This window comes from Berghia stephanieae, chromosome 3 (genome assembly GCF_034508935.2).
Source record: "Berghia stephanieae isolate SIO BIC M18660-M18661 chromosome 3, UCSD_Bste_1.3, whole genome shotgun sequence".
Taxonomy (NCBI): domain Eukaryota; kingdom Metazoa; phylum Mollusca; class Gastropoda; order Nudibranchia; family Aeolidiidae; genus Berghia; species Berghia stephanieae.
The window spans coordinates 44,609,828-44,626,816 of record NC_088362.1 but is presented as its reverse complement, the minus strand read 5'-3'; the positions used below and the strand labels follow the sequence as shown (position 1 = coordinate 44,626,816).

Here is a 16,989-nt window from a genome sequence, read left to right as displayed (position 1 = left end):
ACGCATAGCGTCTGTTAAGTGAATCTTCATAAAATATATTTTTGTTGTTGACCATAACATCTCCGGAAAGACATCTTACTACTGAGGTCAAATCTGCACGGTCAAATGGATGCATATGACCTGACAACACCAAAGGGGCGTGGTCACGAAGCCGAATGAATCTCATTATAATATTCAAAGTAAACAATGATTCTCAACGAGACTTCACGAGATCAGACATGGAGTCGATGTCAACAATAAATGTTTTAATATGACGTGCCTAAAATGCAATGGTAGCTGATGTGGACATATAAACAAATGAACAAATTGCAACAGATTCTTACGCTAGAGATAAGGTTTCTTGCTGTCTACGATTCTGAATATTGTGCTAAGGTATACTAATAACTTATTGTCACATTTTAACAGCTGATCAATGCACTGCATCGTCGATTCGATCAAAGGAGACGTGAGGTCGTAGAAGAAAAGCAGTTTGATTCGTCTCTGGAATGTGAGCTCAAATTGAATCGTGATAGATGTTATCTTGACTTAGTTTGTAAATAATTACATTAAGTCCGAAGCGATATTTTACCGCACTCGGCCAATCAATTTTCTTGTCTGCGGTAGATTAATTTCACTGCTGACTACTGTCTGGGAATGAGACTGTACTTGTACTCTACAAAAGCATTCAGATTTTTATTTGGACGGAATTGCTGTACTCTTGTACTCTACAAATATCTTGAAATTTAAGTTAAATATATCTAAGAGAGAGAGAGAGAGAGAGAGAGAGAGAGAGAGACCTTGGAAAGAAATCTCTTTCACTTTCGTTCTTATCCTAGAATTTAATTGGCATGCATTCCTAAATTCTAATATTTTTTGTTTGAATAGACTAAGACTAAGGTCTATATATTAGATATCTATTTTAGTTTTAGTTTAGTGGTTCGTTTAGCCTTTATATTAAGAGCCGAAGCGATATTTTACCGCACTCGGCCAATCAATTTTCTTGTCTACGGTAGATTAATCGGAGTGACTATTCTCACCCCCGGGATGAGAATAAAAAATCGATCGAGCTCTCACCCCCGGGATGAGAGTAGAGGTCCTCGCCACTTCTCGCTTTTCTCACCCCTGTTAACCAACACGTAGGGAGGGTAGGTAGCCTAGCCCAGCCGCCACCCCTTCTCGCTATTCTCATCCCGTATTACTATTACCTAACCAACAGCCAGATATAAATTGAGACAGGGGAGAGAAAGAAAGAGGGGGGGGGGGGGGGAGACGAAATAGAATGTGGAGGAAGAGAAGAAGAAAATACCAACAAATTAAAATAGAGAAAGAGGGGAGAGGGCGAGAGAGATATGAAATATTGAGTGGACGAGAGAAAGGAAATACAAACAATATAAAAGATGTAGAGAAATAAAGTTTGGGGTAGGGGGAGGGAGAGAGCGAGAAAATATAAACAAGTTAAAATACCTAACGTAGGGAGAAATTGAAACAGCTAAGTCAACACAAAATAATAATATGCCCATAAAAGGAAAAGTCCAATTCTTAGAAATTGGGCGAATCCAGTTCGCTTAGAGAGAGAGAGAGAGAGAGAAAAAATCCCGTAGACAGATTTCCAACAATGATTCCCATATCTCAAGCCAGCCAGTCTACATTTTAAATGCACGACATATAAGTTCACCCTCCTTACGTCCAGTACCACGAGAGATTTGATGATCAGGTGAGAGTAGCGAGGAAGGGGGGGGGGGGGGGGGTTGCTAAGCTGACCCTACACAGGGATGAGAATAGCGAGAAGGGACGGCGGCTAGGCGAGGCTACTCTCCCTACCTGTTGGTTAATAGGGATGAGAATAGCAAGAAGGGACGGGGCACCCTCCCTTCCTGTTGGTTAATAGGGATGAGAATAGCGAGAAGGGACGGCGGCTAGGCTACCCTCCCTATCTGTTGGTTAACAGGGATGAGAATAGCGAGAAGGGGCGGGGCTGCATGTTCACCCTCCTTACGTCCAGTGCCACTAAAAGTAGTAACGAGAGAGATGATGATGATCAGATGAGAGTAGTGAGGAAGGGGGGGGGGGGGGTGCTAAGCTGATCCTACACAGGGATGAGAATAGCGAGAAGGGACAGCGGCTAGGCTAGGCTACCCTCCCTACCTGTTGGTTAACAGGGATGAGAATAGTGAGAGGATGGGGGGGGGGGGGGGGTGCTAAGCTGACCCTACACAGGATGAGAATAGCGAGAAGGGGGCTGCATGTTCACCCTCTTACGTCCAGTGCCACTAAAAGTAGTAACGAGAGAGATGATGATGATCAGATGAGAGTAGTGAGGAAAGGGGGGGGGTGCTAAGCTGACCCTACACAGGGATGAGAATAGTGAAAGGGACGGCGGCTAGGCTAGGCTACCTTCCTACCTCTTGGTTAACAGGGGTGAGAATAGCGAGAGATGGGGGGGGGGGGGTTTAAGCTGACCCTACACGGATGAGAATAGCGAGAAGGGACGGCAGCTAGGCTAGGCTACCCTCCCTACCTGTTGGTTAACAGGGGTGAGAATAGCGAGAAGGGACGGCGCTAGGCTAGGCTACCCTCCCTACCTGTTGGTTACAGGGGTGAGAATAGCGAGAAGGGGTAACTACCTCTATTCTCATCCCGGGGGTGAGAGCTCGATCGCTTTTCTATTCTCATCCCGGGGGTGAGAATGGAGGCGGCCTAGATTAATTTCACTGCTGACTACTGTCTGGGAATGAGACTGTACTTGTACTCTACAAAAGCATTCAGATTTTTATTTGGACGGAATTGCTGTACTCTTGTACTCTACAAATATCTTGAAATTTAAGTTAGATATCTGAGAGAGAGAGAGAGAGAGAGAGAGAGAGAGAGAGAGAGAGAGAGAGAGAGAGAGAGAGAGAGAGAAGAGAGAGAGAAGAAGAGAGAGAGAGAGAGAGAGAGAGAGAGAGACCTTGGAAAGAAATCTCTTTCACTTTCGTTCTTATCCTACTTATTGGCATGCATTCTAAATTCTAATATTTTTTGTTTGAATAGACTAAGGTCTATATATTAGATATCTATTTTAGTTTTAGTTTAGTGGTTCGTTTAGCCTTTATATTAAGAGAGAAATTGGTTCCATATCAGTAAATTTTCCGAATTTGAAATGATGGCACTCTTTCGTTCTTCTGTTGATGGATTTGAGACATGTTCTGCATTTAGTTGCTGAACTTCCTACCTGACCATTTTCATTGAGTCATTGGCAAACAGGTGTTAAAAATTAGCAGATCATTCATTTAGATAGCACAAAGAATGTGGTGTATTTCAGTATCTTCTATAAATATATGTGGGGATCCATTCATTTCTCCATCCATGATCTTTTTTTTTTTCATTCGTAACATATTCTAGGCCCGTCATAGCATTCACTGCTGCTCCAGATAGGGTTCAATTTAATTTTTAACTTTGCATGATAGCTTACCGTTATCATCATGAAACTCAAGTCTGCTCTCATGGATTTCGATCATTGATTAAAGCTGACTGTCTGCAAGGTTGGTCAATTTTTTTTTTTAATATTTGAAATAAAAATTGCCAGATAATTGGGGGCTAAGTTTTAGTCTTACTCCGTAAACATAATGAATTAATGTATTGTCTCTCTCTTTCCCCAGAGTTCCAAAATGTTTCCAGTCTTTGAAAATTTACGAGCGTTCTTCAACAGCCGCCCTCCTCTGGTGGTGTTTATGATCTGCCTTGCATCATTTGCCATTGCTTTGATAACTTTCGCTTACATTGTTAAAACCAAGGATATCCCTGATTCGGGTGTAACCGAGGTAAATAAAACACTGTCTTTATATTGCTGGGGGAAAAAGTACAAAGGCATCCTTTGTGTAACACCAGTCTTACAATATCCATCATTGCTTATATACAGTGACTCACTCAACTCAAATCAAGTGGAAAATTGTGCTACTGCAGACACAATGCTGGGTTTTCCAACATTGTCACTCATCCAGTGCTCAGACTTCACTTGCCTTTTGTTATGAAACACCATAAAACTTTGCTACCGGCAACATGATATAGCAATATATTTGTGATTTATTCAAGGTTTGAGCCAAAGATATTCATGTTCATGTGCTTTGTTTTAGGTTCTTTTTAAAAAAATTTATTTATATTTTTTTTTGGTGATTTTTTTTTTTATGTTTGCTAGTAAAAGCTATATAATTTAATTTAATTCTGCATCATGTATGTTCCTTTCCTTTTATTTCTTTTCTTTTTTTTAAATATTTAAATCTCATTTCAGGATTGGAATACATTTCTTGAAAAGTTTTCAAAAGTAGATTTGTGTTTTTCACACATTACATCCGAAAATTCACTGGTCAATTCCACTGGTGGAAAACTATCCACAGGGCAATTGAGCCCATCAGAAATTTATCAAGTTCTTCAGGATAAATTCAAGGAGCTAGACATTAAACATGCATTAGAATTCCATAGAATCAACAGACGGGAAGTGCTATCCGTAGCTACACCTGAAGATCAATCTGGGACTCGTTCCATTACTGTCACTCACAACAAAGGCATGTCATCAGTGACTGCCAAACCATCTCCAACGTCAATGTCTGCAGATTCAAATTATATGTAAGTAGCAAAATACTCTAATAGAACTAAAGCATAACCTCTTCTTACACCCTAAGGGGCTGGATCATGATAATAATAATAATGATAAGTTATAATGACAATAAATAGCAATTATAAAGCACTTTACAGTTAGTAGCAGTCAAAACACAATGACCTAGAAGTTTTGAAGCACTATAAAACCCATTAAATTAATAGCAAATATGCCTCAGTTGAATGGGGCAATATGTGCAAAGTGCCTTACCTAAAGTCACATTTCTGGTGTCTGGATTTTTTCCTCTTATCTTACTGCTTGTGTGGAGCAGCAATAAGGATCTTTACTTGTCTCTGTGATAGACACAAAGATCCACAGGGCTCATTCTATGTTTTGATCTCCAATTACTGATCATAGTCAATATCTCATGACTCTATGTTAGACAAGTTTTTATACTGTTTGACCACACATGCAGCAATGTAGTCTTGTGGTATGACACTTGCTTTCAGATCAGAAGGTCCTGGGTTCTAGTCTTGCTCAGCTCATAGGTGAGTCCTTGGAAAAGGCTCTTTACTCGCATTCTCTCATGTACTCAGGTGTAAAATGAGCATTTGGCCATTAACAGCGTTGTCTCTGTCAGAAAGAAATTTTAAATATCTCCTAACAGGCATCAAGTCTCATTCTACATGTAGCTTGGTGCTGTTGGTCAGGGGTCCTTTGTATAGCACTTTGAGAAGTTAAGTGGATATTGCGCTCTATAAAAGCTCAAAATGCCACACAATCAGTAACACAGTTTACATGATTAGCAGTAATATTAAGTTTGTAGGCTGTTTTGATGTTAATTTATTTCTGAATTTTCTGAATTGATTTATCAAATTATTTTTACACAAAAATTCATATGCATATCATGAAAAGGTGATATTTTTGAGGGAATTAACTTTTGTTCTTTGTAATTTTTAAAAATAAATTTATTTATATCTTATTTTTTTTCTCTGGAAAGGGGGAGGGGGGCGTTATTTTATTTTTTTTGTTTCAGTCTAAAGCCATATACCACTTTACTCCATATATCTTGCAATTTGGTAATGTTGGTGATGGTTTAATCATAACTTAGTTGGTGAACTTTACATTTTATGAAAAGGAAACTAAGAAGAAAATAGCAACAGTTTGGAGCAGCGTTAAAATAATCTGTCTTATGTGGTTGGATTTATTAACTAAATTTATGTTATTGTTTGCTTTTTGGGGAATGAGGGGGGGGGGGGGGTGGAGTTTAGATTGGCCCTTTTTTTTTTTCAGTATGGTTTGGCAGGTGTAGCGATCCTCTGGCTTCAGGTTTGCCCTGTACTAACAGTTCTTTTACAGCGGAATATTGATAAAGCCAACACCAGAGAGTTTGGTTGACTTCAAGCAGGTAGAACAGAAATTTTGGGAACAACCAGAAGTGTTGCAGAAGTTGATTTTATGTGGATTCCAGTGTTAATTGATTTCTTTCCTTAGTCCTTTTCCCTATCATTGACACTTCTTCACATTTGAGTGCTGACTGTTTTTTTTTTTTGTTGTTTTTTTTTCAAAAGAATTGTCTTTATCAATTGTTATTTCAATGTCATTTCCTGACAGGAATGTGTCGTTTGTAATGAATGTGGAAGTTTTCTTGTCAAAAGACGAAATGCCACAACTGCCGTGGGCTGAAACTCACTTCGTCACCATTATCAAAGGAGATATACTGAAGCTCTCAGGTAATTTTGAATTTGACTATTAATTGCGCTGACCACATTTAGATTTATTTTCCTTCAATACATTTTGGTGAGAATTATCTTCTTCATTGTAGTCGTTGTAATACCTCTTAACCCTCTCCTTACCACTTGCAGCAAAATCGTCATTTGTTACGACACAATTTCTTATCATTTTGATTGTAAAGTCGCTATTTGGTGTCCGATTTTCCCGACAAAATACCGTTTTTGAGGGGCTGGGTCACAAATACACTGACAACATTCTTAAATGTCTCCGGTTACCTTTAAATTCACTTTTTTTCATCCGGCTCACCCTGACGTAACACAGGATCAAGGCAGTGGATTATAAATGTACTGGTATCTTATGTTTTCCCATTTCCCTCTTCTCGTATGTATTTAGTTGGAAACTCATATTTAACATTTATATTTTTATTCTTTTTTATTTTTTTTTTTGGCCAGGAGACTCAGTTAATGGAGAAATGATGGTGACTTTCACATTTCCCAGTAATTTGAGTTCCAGTACGTGTCAAACCTGGGACAAAGGAGTGTGTCACAAACATGTCATTCTTGGGTGTGTACAATTACATGGGCCGCGATTGATGTTTCCCAAAACACCGTAAGTTAAAAAAAATATTGTTCCTCATTAGCAGTAGGGTCCATGAGAACTGAATTTATCCTCCTGTTCTTTTTTAAAAAGTATTTTCAAATAGAATGAAGACTGGTGCGTGCTGTCTCTTGGATAGGACACTTGTTTATTGCAAAGAACTTGAATCAGACCTTTAATTTAATACATATCTTACTACTCAATCACTGCTTGGTTGGCAGTTGTTTGAAAGAAAATCCTCCTCTCCCAGATTCAAAACTGATTTGCTTTTTGAGTTGATTGCACCACCTAAAAAACTATTGGGACCTGCGTTTTTGGATAGGATACTGGCCCATCACAAAGTACTTGCAGTCAGATCTAAGTTTGACCTCGGTATCCATTCACTGTAAGTGGACAGAAATGACAAAAACATTTTTTAGTGTTCCGTTTATGAAATAACGTCCCCGTGGCTGCTAGATTTTTGAACAATAATGAGGCCTTGAGGAAATGGAAAATAAACGTTCATTACCACACAATTTGTTTGTCTGAACTATACAGTTGAAGAAGTTTAAATGAATTTATGAAGAAGTAAAAGAAAATATTTAAGTTTGGTTCGAAATATTGTAAAGGACCTAAAGGTTAGAAAGAAAGAAAAACTGTAGATTTTGTTTGTTCAGTTTACAAATCAGGTTCTAAAACTATTTCCAGGATGCCAGAGCTGTCCGAGTTGTGCCAAGTCCATAATAACCCAGGAGATAACTCTGGTTTCCATTTCATGGTACCAACTGTACCCGGGACCAGGAATAGCAAGAAGATGTGTCAACAAGGATCTCACATGTCTACCTATTTCTCCTTTGATGAATCACTTACTGTTATGTTGTCTTTGGTAAGTGGTCTGTTTTTAATTTATCCATTGTTACAGAATGTGTTCAATCAAAAACATTGTATCCAAGTTCAAGCACCCTATTTGTTGGATTTTATTCTAGTTTTACTTTTCATATTTGGAATAAATAGCAACAAAGGTTGTTTCTGCTTTAACACTGTTATTTGTCAGCTAAAGAATATCAATGTCATGGATTTGAAACAAAATCAACTCTTATTTAAATCAGCTGTTATATCATGCATCACAATGCTTAAACGAAATCTGTCTACATTGCAAATAGTTAGCATACATTTCACTTGACCCTAACTTATTCAGTCACAATTTAGAATAACATTTTACATTACAGAGTGTTTGGTTAAAGATGTTTAAGTTTGTTTGTCACAATATTTAATAATACTTATAAATCTGCATGGTTTTAAAAAGTTTAAAATTATTTTGTCACACTTAATCACAATATAGTGATTGTCATGTTGTCCATGTATAGTTATTGCTAAGGAAATAGTAATTAGGCTTTGTCGAGTGTGTTATTTGATTCTGAATTTTAAAATTTCCAATTTTACTTTATAACAAATGGTAGCATGATCGGTCTGTGATCAACCTACGTCTAATGAGGACCAGCTATTTCCTATTTGTGATGGTGGTTACATTCCTTTGTTATGCAATGATCAAGGGGAAAAGAGCAAAGAACAAAGGTACCCACATTCCATATACCGAAAAGGTGAGTGAATTGAATCTGCACTTTTCTATAGCTCATTCTTACTACTTAACATACTTAGGAGTTTCAAGAGCTTCATTAATGTAAAGTCGAGATCAGATATTTTTTGTTTTCTCCTTCTTCTTCTCCTTCTTCCTGTTCTTCTTCTTCTTGCGGGTGGTTGGATGGGAGCATCACCCTTGAATCATATACCTATGATGTTCGCATGGGTGTACGATCCGATAGTGATGTCGTTTCTTCTTCTCTTTACTAGCCTATCCTGCTTCTTTGGTTTGTGATTGTATTTTTGACAGGGGATATTTTTTTTTCTGTAAATCTTCTGCCTGTTTGTTCTTGGTTATTTATAATTTAGCTTATGATATCTTTAGGTTATGATTTTGATTTACATTTGTACTATTTTTGTTAGATTGCTTGTTTTTTTGTTTCAGCGGTCTCTCATATAACCTCAATTGTGTTGGAAGAGACCTAAAGCAACAAACAAAAATCTTCTTCTTCTTCTTCTTCTTCTTCTTCTTCTTCTTCTTCTTCTTCTTCTTCTTCTTCTTCTTCTTCTTCTTCTTCTTCTTCTTCTTCTTCTTCTTCTTCTCATTTAACATCCTTATGAATACAAACAATCCTAACAAAAACAGATAACACTTTTATTTTCAGTGGCGTTAATTATCTGTCGCACAGAAGGAAACAATTTAATCTTTTGGAGGCATCCTGATTCTGTAGTGCCTGGTGGCAGGTTATTCCAGTATTTTTGAAGAGTGAAAGAATGAATGTTTGTGTCTCTGTTCTTGCATGTGGGATGGGCAATTTATGATTATGCCCCCTTGTTCTTCTGGATTTTGGTCAGATCAATTTGGGAGGGTGACTGTAATCTGATTGTTGTATGATTATGGTTTTGTCTCTCTTTATGCGTGTGCAAAGTGTTTCTAGCCCAAGCTTCTGGGCCAGATGTGAAGCATTAGAGAAGTCATTTGCGATATATCTGGCTGCTCTTTTTTGTTTCATTTCAAGAGCATTAGTGTCTTTCGGATGACAACGCTGGCATACTCGATTATGACGATTGTTTTGTAATACTGTATATGTGGTGTGTGTGTTGGAGATCCTTTCAGGTTTCAGGGGATGAATGAACTAATTTTGTTGGCTTTGGATGAAATATGTGTAATGTGTACTCTTTTTCAAATTGTGAGATATTTCCACTCCAAGATATTTTATCGATTCAACTTGCTTGAGCATCTGTTGATGAAGGTTATAGTTGATGGGTATGGACTTTCTTTTGTTGGTTATTGAAATTGCATGACATTTTGTTACATTCAATTCCATTGACCATTTTTCTTCCCAATCTTGTAGTCTGGACAGGTCAGTGCAATCTTCATTGCTAAAAATGTGTCACTATGACCAGGGCTGAGAATCTTCCGCCTAAAGGCGGCTTTCTGCCTAAATGGTGGTTTATCTCCTCCCATCACCATCACTATTCCGCCTGTTAAAAAGACTCACCACAACCTCTACATCAACATCCCTATCACCACTACTTTTACAACCACCACCTGTACTACAACAACCATCACATCATCATTCCTATCACCATTACTACTACAACCACCACCACATCATCATCCCTACCACCACCACCACATCATCATCCCTACCACCACTACTACTACCTACAACCACCACCACATCATCATCCCTACCACCACCACATCTGCAGCTACAACCACTACTACTACAACTACCATCACATCATCATCCCTACCACTACTACTACAACAACCACCACCACGTCATCATTCCTACTACCAGTACAACTACATCCTCCACCACCACATCATCCCAACTATCACTACTACAACCACCCCACATCATCCCTACCACAACTATTACAACCACCACCACACCATCATTCCCAACACCTCTACTGCTACAACCACCATATCATCGTCCTTATCACGACCCGACTACAACCACCACCACATCATCATCCCTACCGCCATCTTTTCTTACTACTACTACAATATGTTGTAAATACACTTTCAACTTTTGAAATTCCTGCTAGTGGTGTCAGAAATTATTGCGAGTCACATTTTTGATTGCATCTCAGTAAATTTTTAATGAAATTTAAATTTATACGTTATCGTCGCATAGATGGGTCTTGAACTCCATTTTTGTGACCAGTCATTCTCACCCCTAAACCATCATGACATCATCACCATCCCTACCACAACTACCACCACTACGACAGCAACTATCACATCATCATCAGTAACACCATCTGCACAAACACATCATCACTGCCCTCATTGTAATCAGTACCACCTCTAGTGCAAGCACCACTATCACATCATCTTCCTGGTGGGATCTTTTGACTTGCATGGATCAGAGTTGCTTTCTGCCTTTGTCTTGGCTTGATCCTTTTCCTGGCCGGATTCATTGGCAGGGAGGGAAACAATAAATGTATAGTCGTTTTTGGGAGATGATATGTTTGTCCTCGTATATCATCTCTCTTTTGTGTGACGTTAGATTTGTTGTTCTAAATTTTGTATTTCTCTCACAAGGATTCTGTGCTTGTGTCTTGGTGAGACTTTTAGGTGACCTCAAACTAACTACATTAATAGTTTGATCTTGGAGTCTTTGTGAGCCCTTTTTGAACCAGTCACCTTTTCTCCGGTGCTTTTGATCTCACTTAAATCTATATTTTTTGTACAGCCCCATATCTATTTTAAGTGGCGCTGAAATGACCTACAAGTTAAAGTGAAGCAAGCGACGTAAAAACCCTTCATACAAATAGCTCAAAACTTAACAATGATACACACACACACAGAGGATTCAATTAAAATGTTATTTTACTGGCAATTGCCAACACGAAACATATGTTAATGTTAACTTAATATTTACGATTAACAAATAAAGCACATACACGCATAACAATAAAGTTCACTATGTACTTTAACCTCAGTTTTTCACTATAATCTCCCTGTACCTATCGCCATATTCACTTTGAGTAGTCTGTCTCTCTCTCTCTCTCTCTCTCTCTCTCTCTCTCTCTCTCTCTCTCTCTCTCTCTCTCTCTCTCTTCTCTCCTCTCTCTCTCTCCCTCTCTCTCTCTCTCCTCTCTCTCTCTCTCTCTCTCTCTCTCTCTCTCTCTTTCTCTCTTTCTTTCTCTCCCTCTCTCTCCCTCACTCTCTCTGTCTCTCTCTCACTCACACACACCTGGGTGGTGTTCCTGACCTCCCATAGTGGGCAAGGGGGTACATACTATGTCTTCTATCCCCTTATATCTGTATTCCAACATGCTTTCTGTCTTTGTCGTGGAATGAGATTACTTGGTTTTGTCCTGGCCTTGGCCAGAGTCCTAACTGGGAGGGAAACAGTCAAATGCACAGTTAGTGTTTTGGGAGATGATATATTTTTCCTTGTAAATCATCTCGCTGTTATGTATTATTATATTTGTTATTTTGAATGTATAATGTACTAAGTAAATTGGTGGTATGCTCTTGGAATCTACATCTGATCCCTTTTTGTTCCCAGTTCCCCTATGTCTTACTTTTTCTTGGGTGCTTTAATTGTAATTCTAGAACTTTTTACTATCCCATTTTATTTCTTTTTACTGGCGCTGATATAACCTAAATGTGTTGCAAGCGCCGTAAAACACTTAAAAACAAACAAACAAAACACACACACACAAACACACAATATCTTTCCTTCTGTCAGACAAACTTAAATCTATAAAGTGGATCATATCCTTTTCACATCAGCCATCATTCTCTCTTTTCACCTTCAAGTACACACCTTATCACCACCACCACCACTATCATCATCATCATCACTGCCACTACTACTACAACCACCACCATCGCCACACCATCATTTCATGAAGCACCACCATTACTACAACCACCTCCACCACATCACCATCATTACCACCACCACTACGACATCATCACAACACTATCACCATTAAAACAGCAATCACTACCACATCCTTACCACCACTACTACAACCTCCTCCAACACAACAATATCACCACCACCACTTCTGCAACCAACACAACCACATACATTATCATTACTGCCACCAGTACAACAGCCACCATCATATCATTACTACCACCACCCCTACCATTCATTTTGATATTTTATACGTCATAAATTGGTTTTGGAACTCTACTTGATTTGAAACAAGGGGTATTAGGATGATTATAGATCTCAATAGATTATATTTTGTTTGTAGAAATTTCTGTTTAAACATTGAAATTATTCGGAATTGTTTCTGAAATTTACGTGAGCCAAATTTTAAGTTGGCGTCTCTGGTCAACTTGAAACAATGGGATGTGGGCATTAGTGAATCTGTGAATACGGGAGATGTATGTGGCGACTACCACTACTACTACAACCATCACCACATCAATTTCCTTACCACAACTACTACAACCACCACCATATCATTATCCCTACCACTACCATTACTACAACGACCATGTTATAATTACACTCTGTTTTTGAAATTCCTCCGAGTGATGTCACAAATTGCTGGGAGGCACATTTATAGGTTATTTTTGCATGGATGGTTCTTGATCTAAGCGCTTAAAAATTTCCTCCTTTTTAGTGACCAGTCATTCTCACCCCTGTATGACAAAGTATCACCTGCAAACAGGCAGACTTTGGGTGTTATTCGTTCCGTTCAAGGATTGAACCTTGTGGCACTCCTGATGTCATTGGACCGCGGTCCTCATTTTCTTCACCAACTACGACCTAATGTGATCAATAACTGAGGAATTACTTAATCCTTAGGTGTGTCTTTTGGTCATTGCCCATGGAGAGAATCTAGTTTGATAAGCGCTGGTGTATGTAACCTATTTATTAGGCTCCCTCTTTTCATTTAACTTTTCCCCTGTTCTATTTTTTCTATTATTACCACATGTTCAATAACTTTTACTTCCTTATTTTTTAACTTTTCAAAGCAATTGTTAAACAACAACAAAAAAAATTTAGATAAAAAATAAATTGATGAGACAAAGCAGTATTTGATTATATTTTGATTAATAATTATTGATGTTGATTTTCTATAATTTTTTAAACTTCATTTTTCAGATCCCTGCGTAAATGCCAAATGTTGAGGTTGAAATTGAAAACTTTACTGGTTTATCTTTCCCTGCTTCGTGAAAGCCGGGTTACTGATGTGTTCCGGTTTTGTTTTGGTTTGAAATCATTTAAGAAGCAGATCTCCTAATTCCAGGCCCGCCAATAGCAGAGATTTACATTTTCCTTGCTATTTGACATAGTATTGGCAGTACCAGTAGTTCAGAATTGTTTGAACTTGTTATGTTATGAATAATGATGCTAATACTAAAGTGTTCAGTTTGGTTTCTTTCTTCTTTTCAAATTTTTTTTTTTTTTAATTTTATTTTGAAATTTGACTTGGAGTCAATCAGTGGGAAAATATCAAAAGTTTGTTTGTTTCCACCCAGTGAGACATATACCAAGACTTTAATAGGATATAATTAAGATTTTATTTATTTTATCATTTATAAACACCATTATTATTTACAGTCATATTGACTCACTAAAGTCAATGAGTTATTCTCTGTCTTAGGAATGGGGCATTTGAACTATTACAACTATTCTTGCTTATTTATCATAAGATTTAGTCCAAATTTCCACGTTAATCCATTGCAGCTCTATGGGGTCAGCTGTAATTCTTGGGTCCCAAAATTTGGTTATGTAGAGTGGGCAGGCAGAGTTGTTAGTCGTCAATTCTGTAAACAGGTCTTTACATTTTTTTTTGCCCTTACATTGATTTATTTGCTTGATTCCAGGATCTCTTAAGATAAGGTCAGATAAGGTTTTGATTAATTTTTGTAGTCCAAAACTTAAAAGATAAAGTTCGTGCAAGTAAGTCAGTGTATGTAATTATTTATTTATTTTGGTGTATATCTTTCTTTGGGATCAAAATCTTCATTATATTAAGTCCCACCCCCTCCTCTTGATTTTTGTATAAAATCGGATTATTGAGTTGTAGAGATTAGAATTTGGCATTTGGAATTGTGTTGGGAGTAAGTGAATATGTGTGTTGGGGGAGAGGGGGGTCGAAAACATACTTAAAAAGAATGAATATTTCAAATATATTACACTATTCGCTCATCTTGGAGTCCAGATATGTGTCAAAGACGTTTTGTTGATAAAAATGATGAAACTTGTGATAAATATTGTTAAATAACTGTGGTGATTTTTAAGACCTTGTTCTGGTCTTATATGATGATATGGGTTTAAAAAAAAATAATTTTGATTTTAATCTGTCTCTGAATAACACTTTGTGTTTCTTGACATGTAATTTTTTTTTCTTTCCATTTATACAAATTCCTCCACTTCTATAGAAATGTACTGAGATTCAGCCAATCATTCCATGAATTGTATAGAACTGTTGTCTTCGTGACATGTTTTTTAAAATTTGAGGATGGTAAAAAATTTAATCAGTTAACTGCCATACTCTGGAAAAGCACATATTAAAAAATTTGGCCTGGAAACTCATCCTTCAAATATCGATTGATTTAAATGACCCTCATCTAAAATCTGAGGGTCATTTAAATCGATCGATATTTGAAGGACGAGGTTTTAGGCCAAATTTTTATATACATGTTCTTTTCCTGGGTACGACGGTTAACTGGTTAAATACTTGGAAGTAAGTCCTTGAAGACTTTTCACAGATATCTCCTTGGATTGTTAAAGATGCATGTAAAATTCCAAGGTCCCCCTTGGTGTCTAAGAGCATCGTTGCATTGTCAATAGTCTATTTTAGATATTGAACTTATGTTTGAAATGACTGCAAGTGCACTATACTAATACTAAATGCTTGTTTTACACCAAGTAAAATAAACACATTTGAGCACTTCAAGTCTTGTTGTAAAGGGGAAAAAATGGTTAAGAGTTGAATAATTAGGACGATATATCAGTATATCAGTGTGGCTTCTGTAAACCAATTTCTTGTTTTACAGGTTTGGTGGCTTATATCAGTAATCTTTTTATATAACTTTAATGGGTTTATATAGATCTTTACTTGATTGTTTTTTGTTTTTTTCATTCTGTATATAGTGGGCTATGCTGTTGAAAGTTAAAGTTTGAATATGTGACAATGGGTCTGAGGTCTTGCAAAGAAAAAAAAAATAGATAATCATTATTGCTGTCAACATTTTGAAAGAATCCTTAACACGAGAGCTAAACCTTCATTCAATACTTCAGACTTTTTTTTTTTAATCCAAAAGCTCCTGCATTTGTTATATTTTTCATTGTGCAATTCTATTAAGCATTGACACTTTTTGTTTAAGCTGCAATGCCTTTACTTCCACCCTTTGAGACATTTTTTCAAGATGATTGTTGTGTCAGACAGAAAATATCTGGTAATATCTTTGTTGCTTACATTTTTTATAAATTATAGTATTTTGATTTTTTAAAATATATTTGAATCCTCCTCCCCCCCTCTCCTCTTCCCCATTCTGTGAAATCCCTGAAATGCTAGAATAAGGACATGTTTGTTGACAAATAGTTTGAACTCAATCTGTATGTTTCTGTAGTGCAAATGTTGTTGCTTGAAGCTCAAAAAAAAAATAAATAAAATAACAATAGACAAATGGAATGGAAATTGAATTTAATTAATGAAGACAGATAATACGAACGTTTTGGATTTCCCCTTTGTCAACGTATCATAAATGAATGTGTTTTGTGGTGGAGTGTTAGTGTGGTAGAATGACTTTTGTTCATATATGTAACAGAGATGCGATTCCTGTGGGATTTCAGATGCCGAATCCTGTGTTGAATATTATTGTAAGTAAACCTACTCGGTATTCGTGAATTCTTCAGAAGAAAAGAGAAAATGAGGCTTTAAAAAATCTCAAAATGTTAGATTTGTTTTACCTGGTCCTTGCGAAGATCCTTAGCTGAGAGGGAGTTAGGCAAATATATATTACCTTTTTTTCCCTCCTTGTAAATCATCTGTCTGTTATGTACTCTTAGTAAACATTTGAGTGTATCCTCCATGGAGGGGGATCCATCAAGGCCTGTCTCTTGATATCTATGTGAATATCCTTTGGGGGATTTGTTTGCCAATCTTAATTTTTCCATTGCTGAACGATCTTAACAAATCTCACTCTGTTTTGTAATTCACATTTTTCACTCGATTCTTGCATTTCTGATAAATTTGATCTCTGTTGCCTCAAACCTTACATTGTTGTCAAATTAATGCTTTGCATCCGAATGGTCATGCAATTTTTGTTCTAAAACATTAAAAATAGACTAATACAATAAGTTCTGGCTTTCGGAATTGGTGTGGTTTTCACAAGGACCTTTTTATTTGGGTTACAGCAAATGGATATGAAACATAAGACCTCATCTTACCTCTGTCAAGGAAAATTTTATAATCTTTTTTTTTTCAGGTGCTTCTTGCAACTTACATTTAATGGTTAATGATTGTGTATGGTTTTTCATGATTATATTGTCATAACTGCAAATTTTATTCATGTTGTAAATACAGTACAATTGATTGAACAT

At 37.1% G+C, this 16,989-nt stretch overlaps 1 protein-coding gene across 2 annotated transcripts; it reads left to right on the top strand.

Moving 5' to 3' along the window:
- The first annotated feature begins 148 nt into the window (after window positions 1-148).
- Window positions 149-16,730, top strand: LOC144967822 (transmembrane protein 248-like). 2 transcript variants are annotated; one of them, XM_078905489.1, is made up of 8 exons: window positions 149-487; window positions 3,618-3,779; window positions 4,247-4,581; window positions 6,167-6,285; window positions 6,739-6,895; window positions 7,571-7,748; window positions 8,323-8,463; window positions 13,540-16,730. In XM_078905489.1, the coding sequence occupies exons 2-8, from the start codon at window positions 3,627-3,629 to the stop codon at window positions 13,549-13,551; spliced, it is 1,095 nt and encodes a 364-aa protein (XP_078761615.1). In that variant the 5' UTR covers window positions 149-487; window positions 3,618-3,626; the 3' UTR covers window positions 13,552-16,730. The 2 variants fall into 2 exon arrangements, with proteins under 2 accessions (XP_078761615.1, XP_078761614.1); XM_078905488.1 differs by having other exon boundaries at window positions 196-372.
- The last annotated feature ends 259 nt before the right edge of the window (window positions 16,731-16,989 follow it).

Excerpts from the sequence above, each read along its gene's own strand:
- LOC144967822 (XM_078905488.1), top strand. The coding sequence starts at position 280 with ATGTGGACATATAAACAAATGAACAAATTGCAACAGATTCTTACGCTA. Across the intron at positions 4,582-6,166 it reads TCTGCAGATTCAAATTATAT|GAATGTGTCGTTTGTAATGA; the intron begins GTAAGTAGCAAA and ends ATTTCCTGACAG. Across the intron at positions 7,749-8,322 it reads TTACTGTTATGTTGTCTTTG|CATGATCGGTCTGTGATCAA; the intron begins GTAAGTGGTCTG and ends AACAAATGGTAG.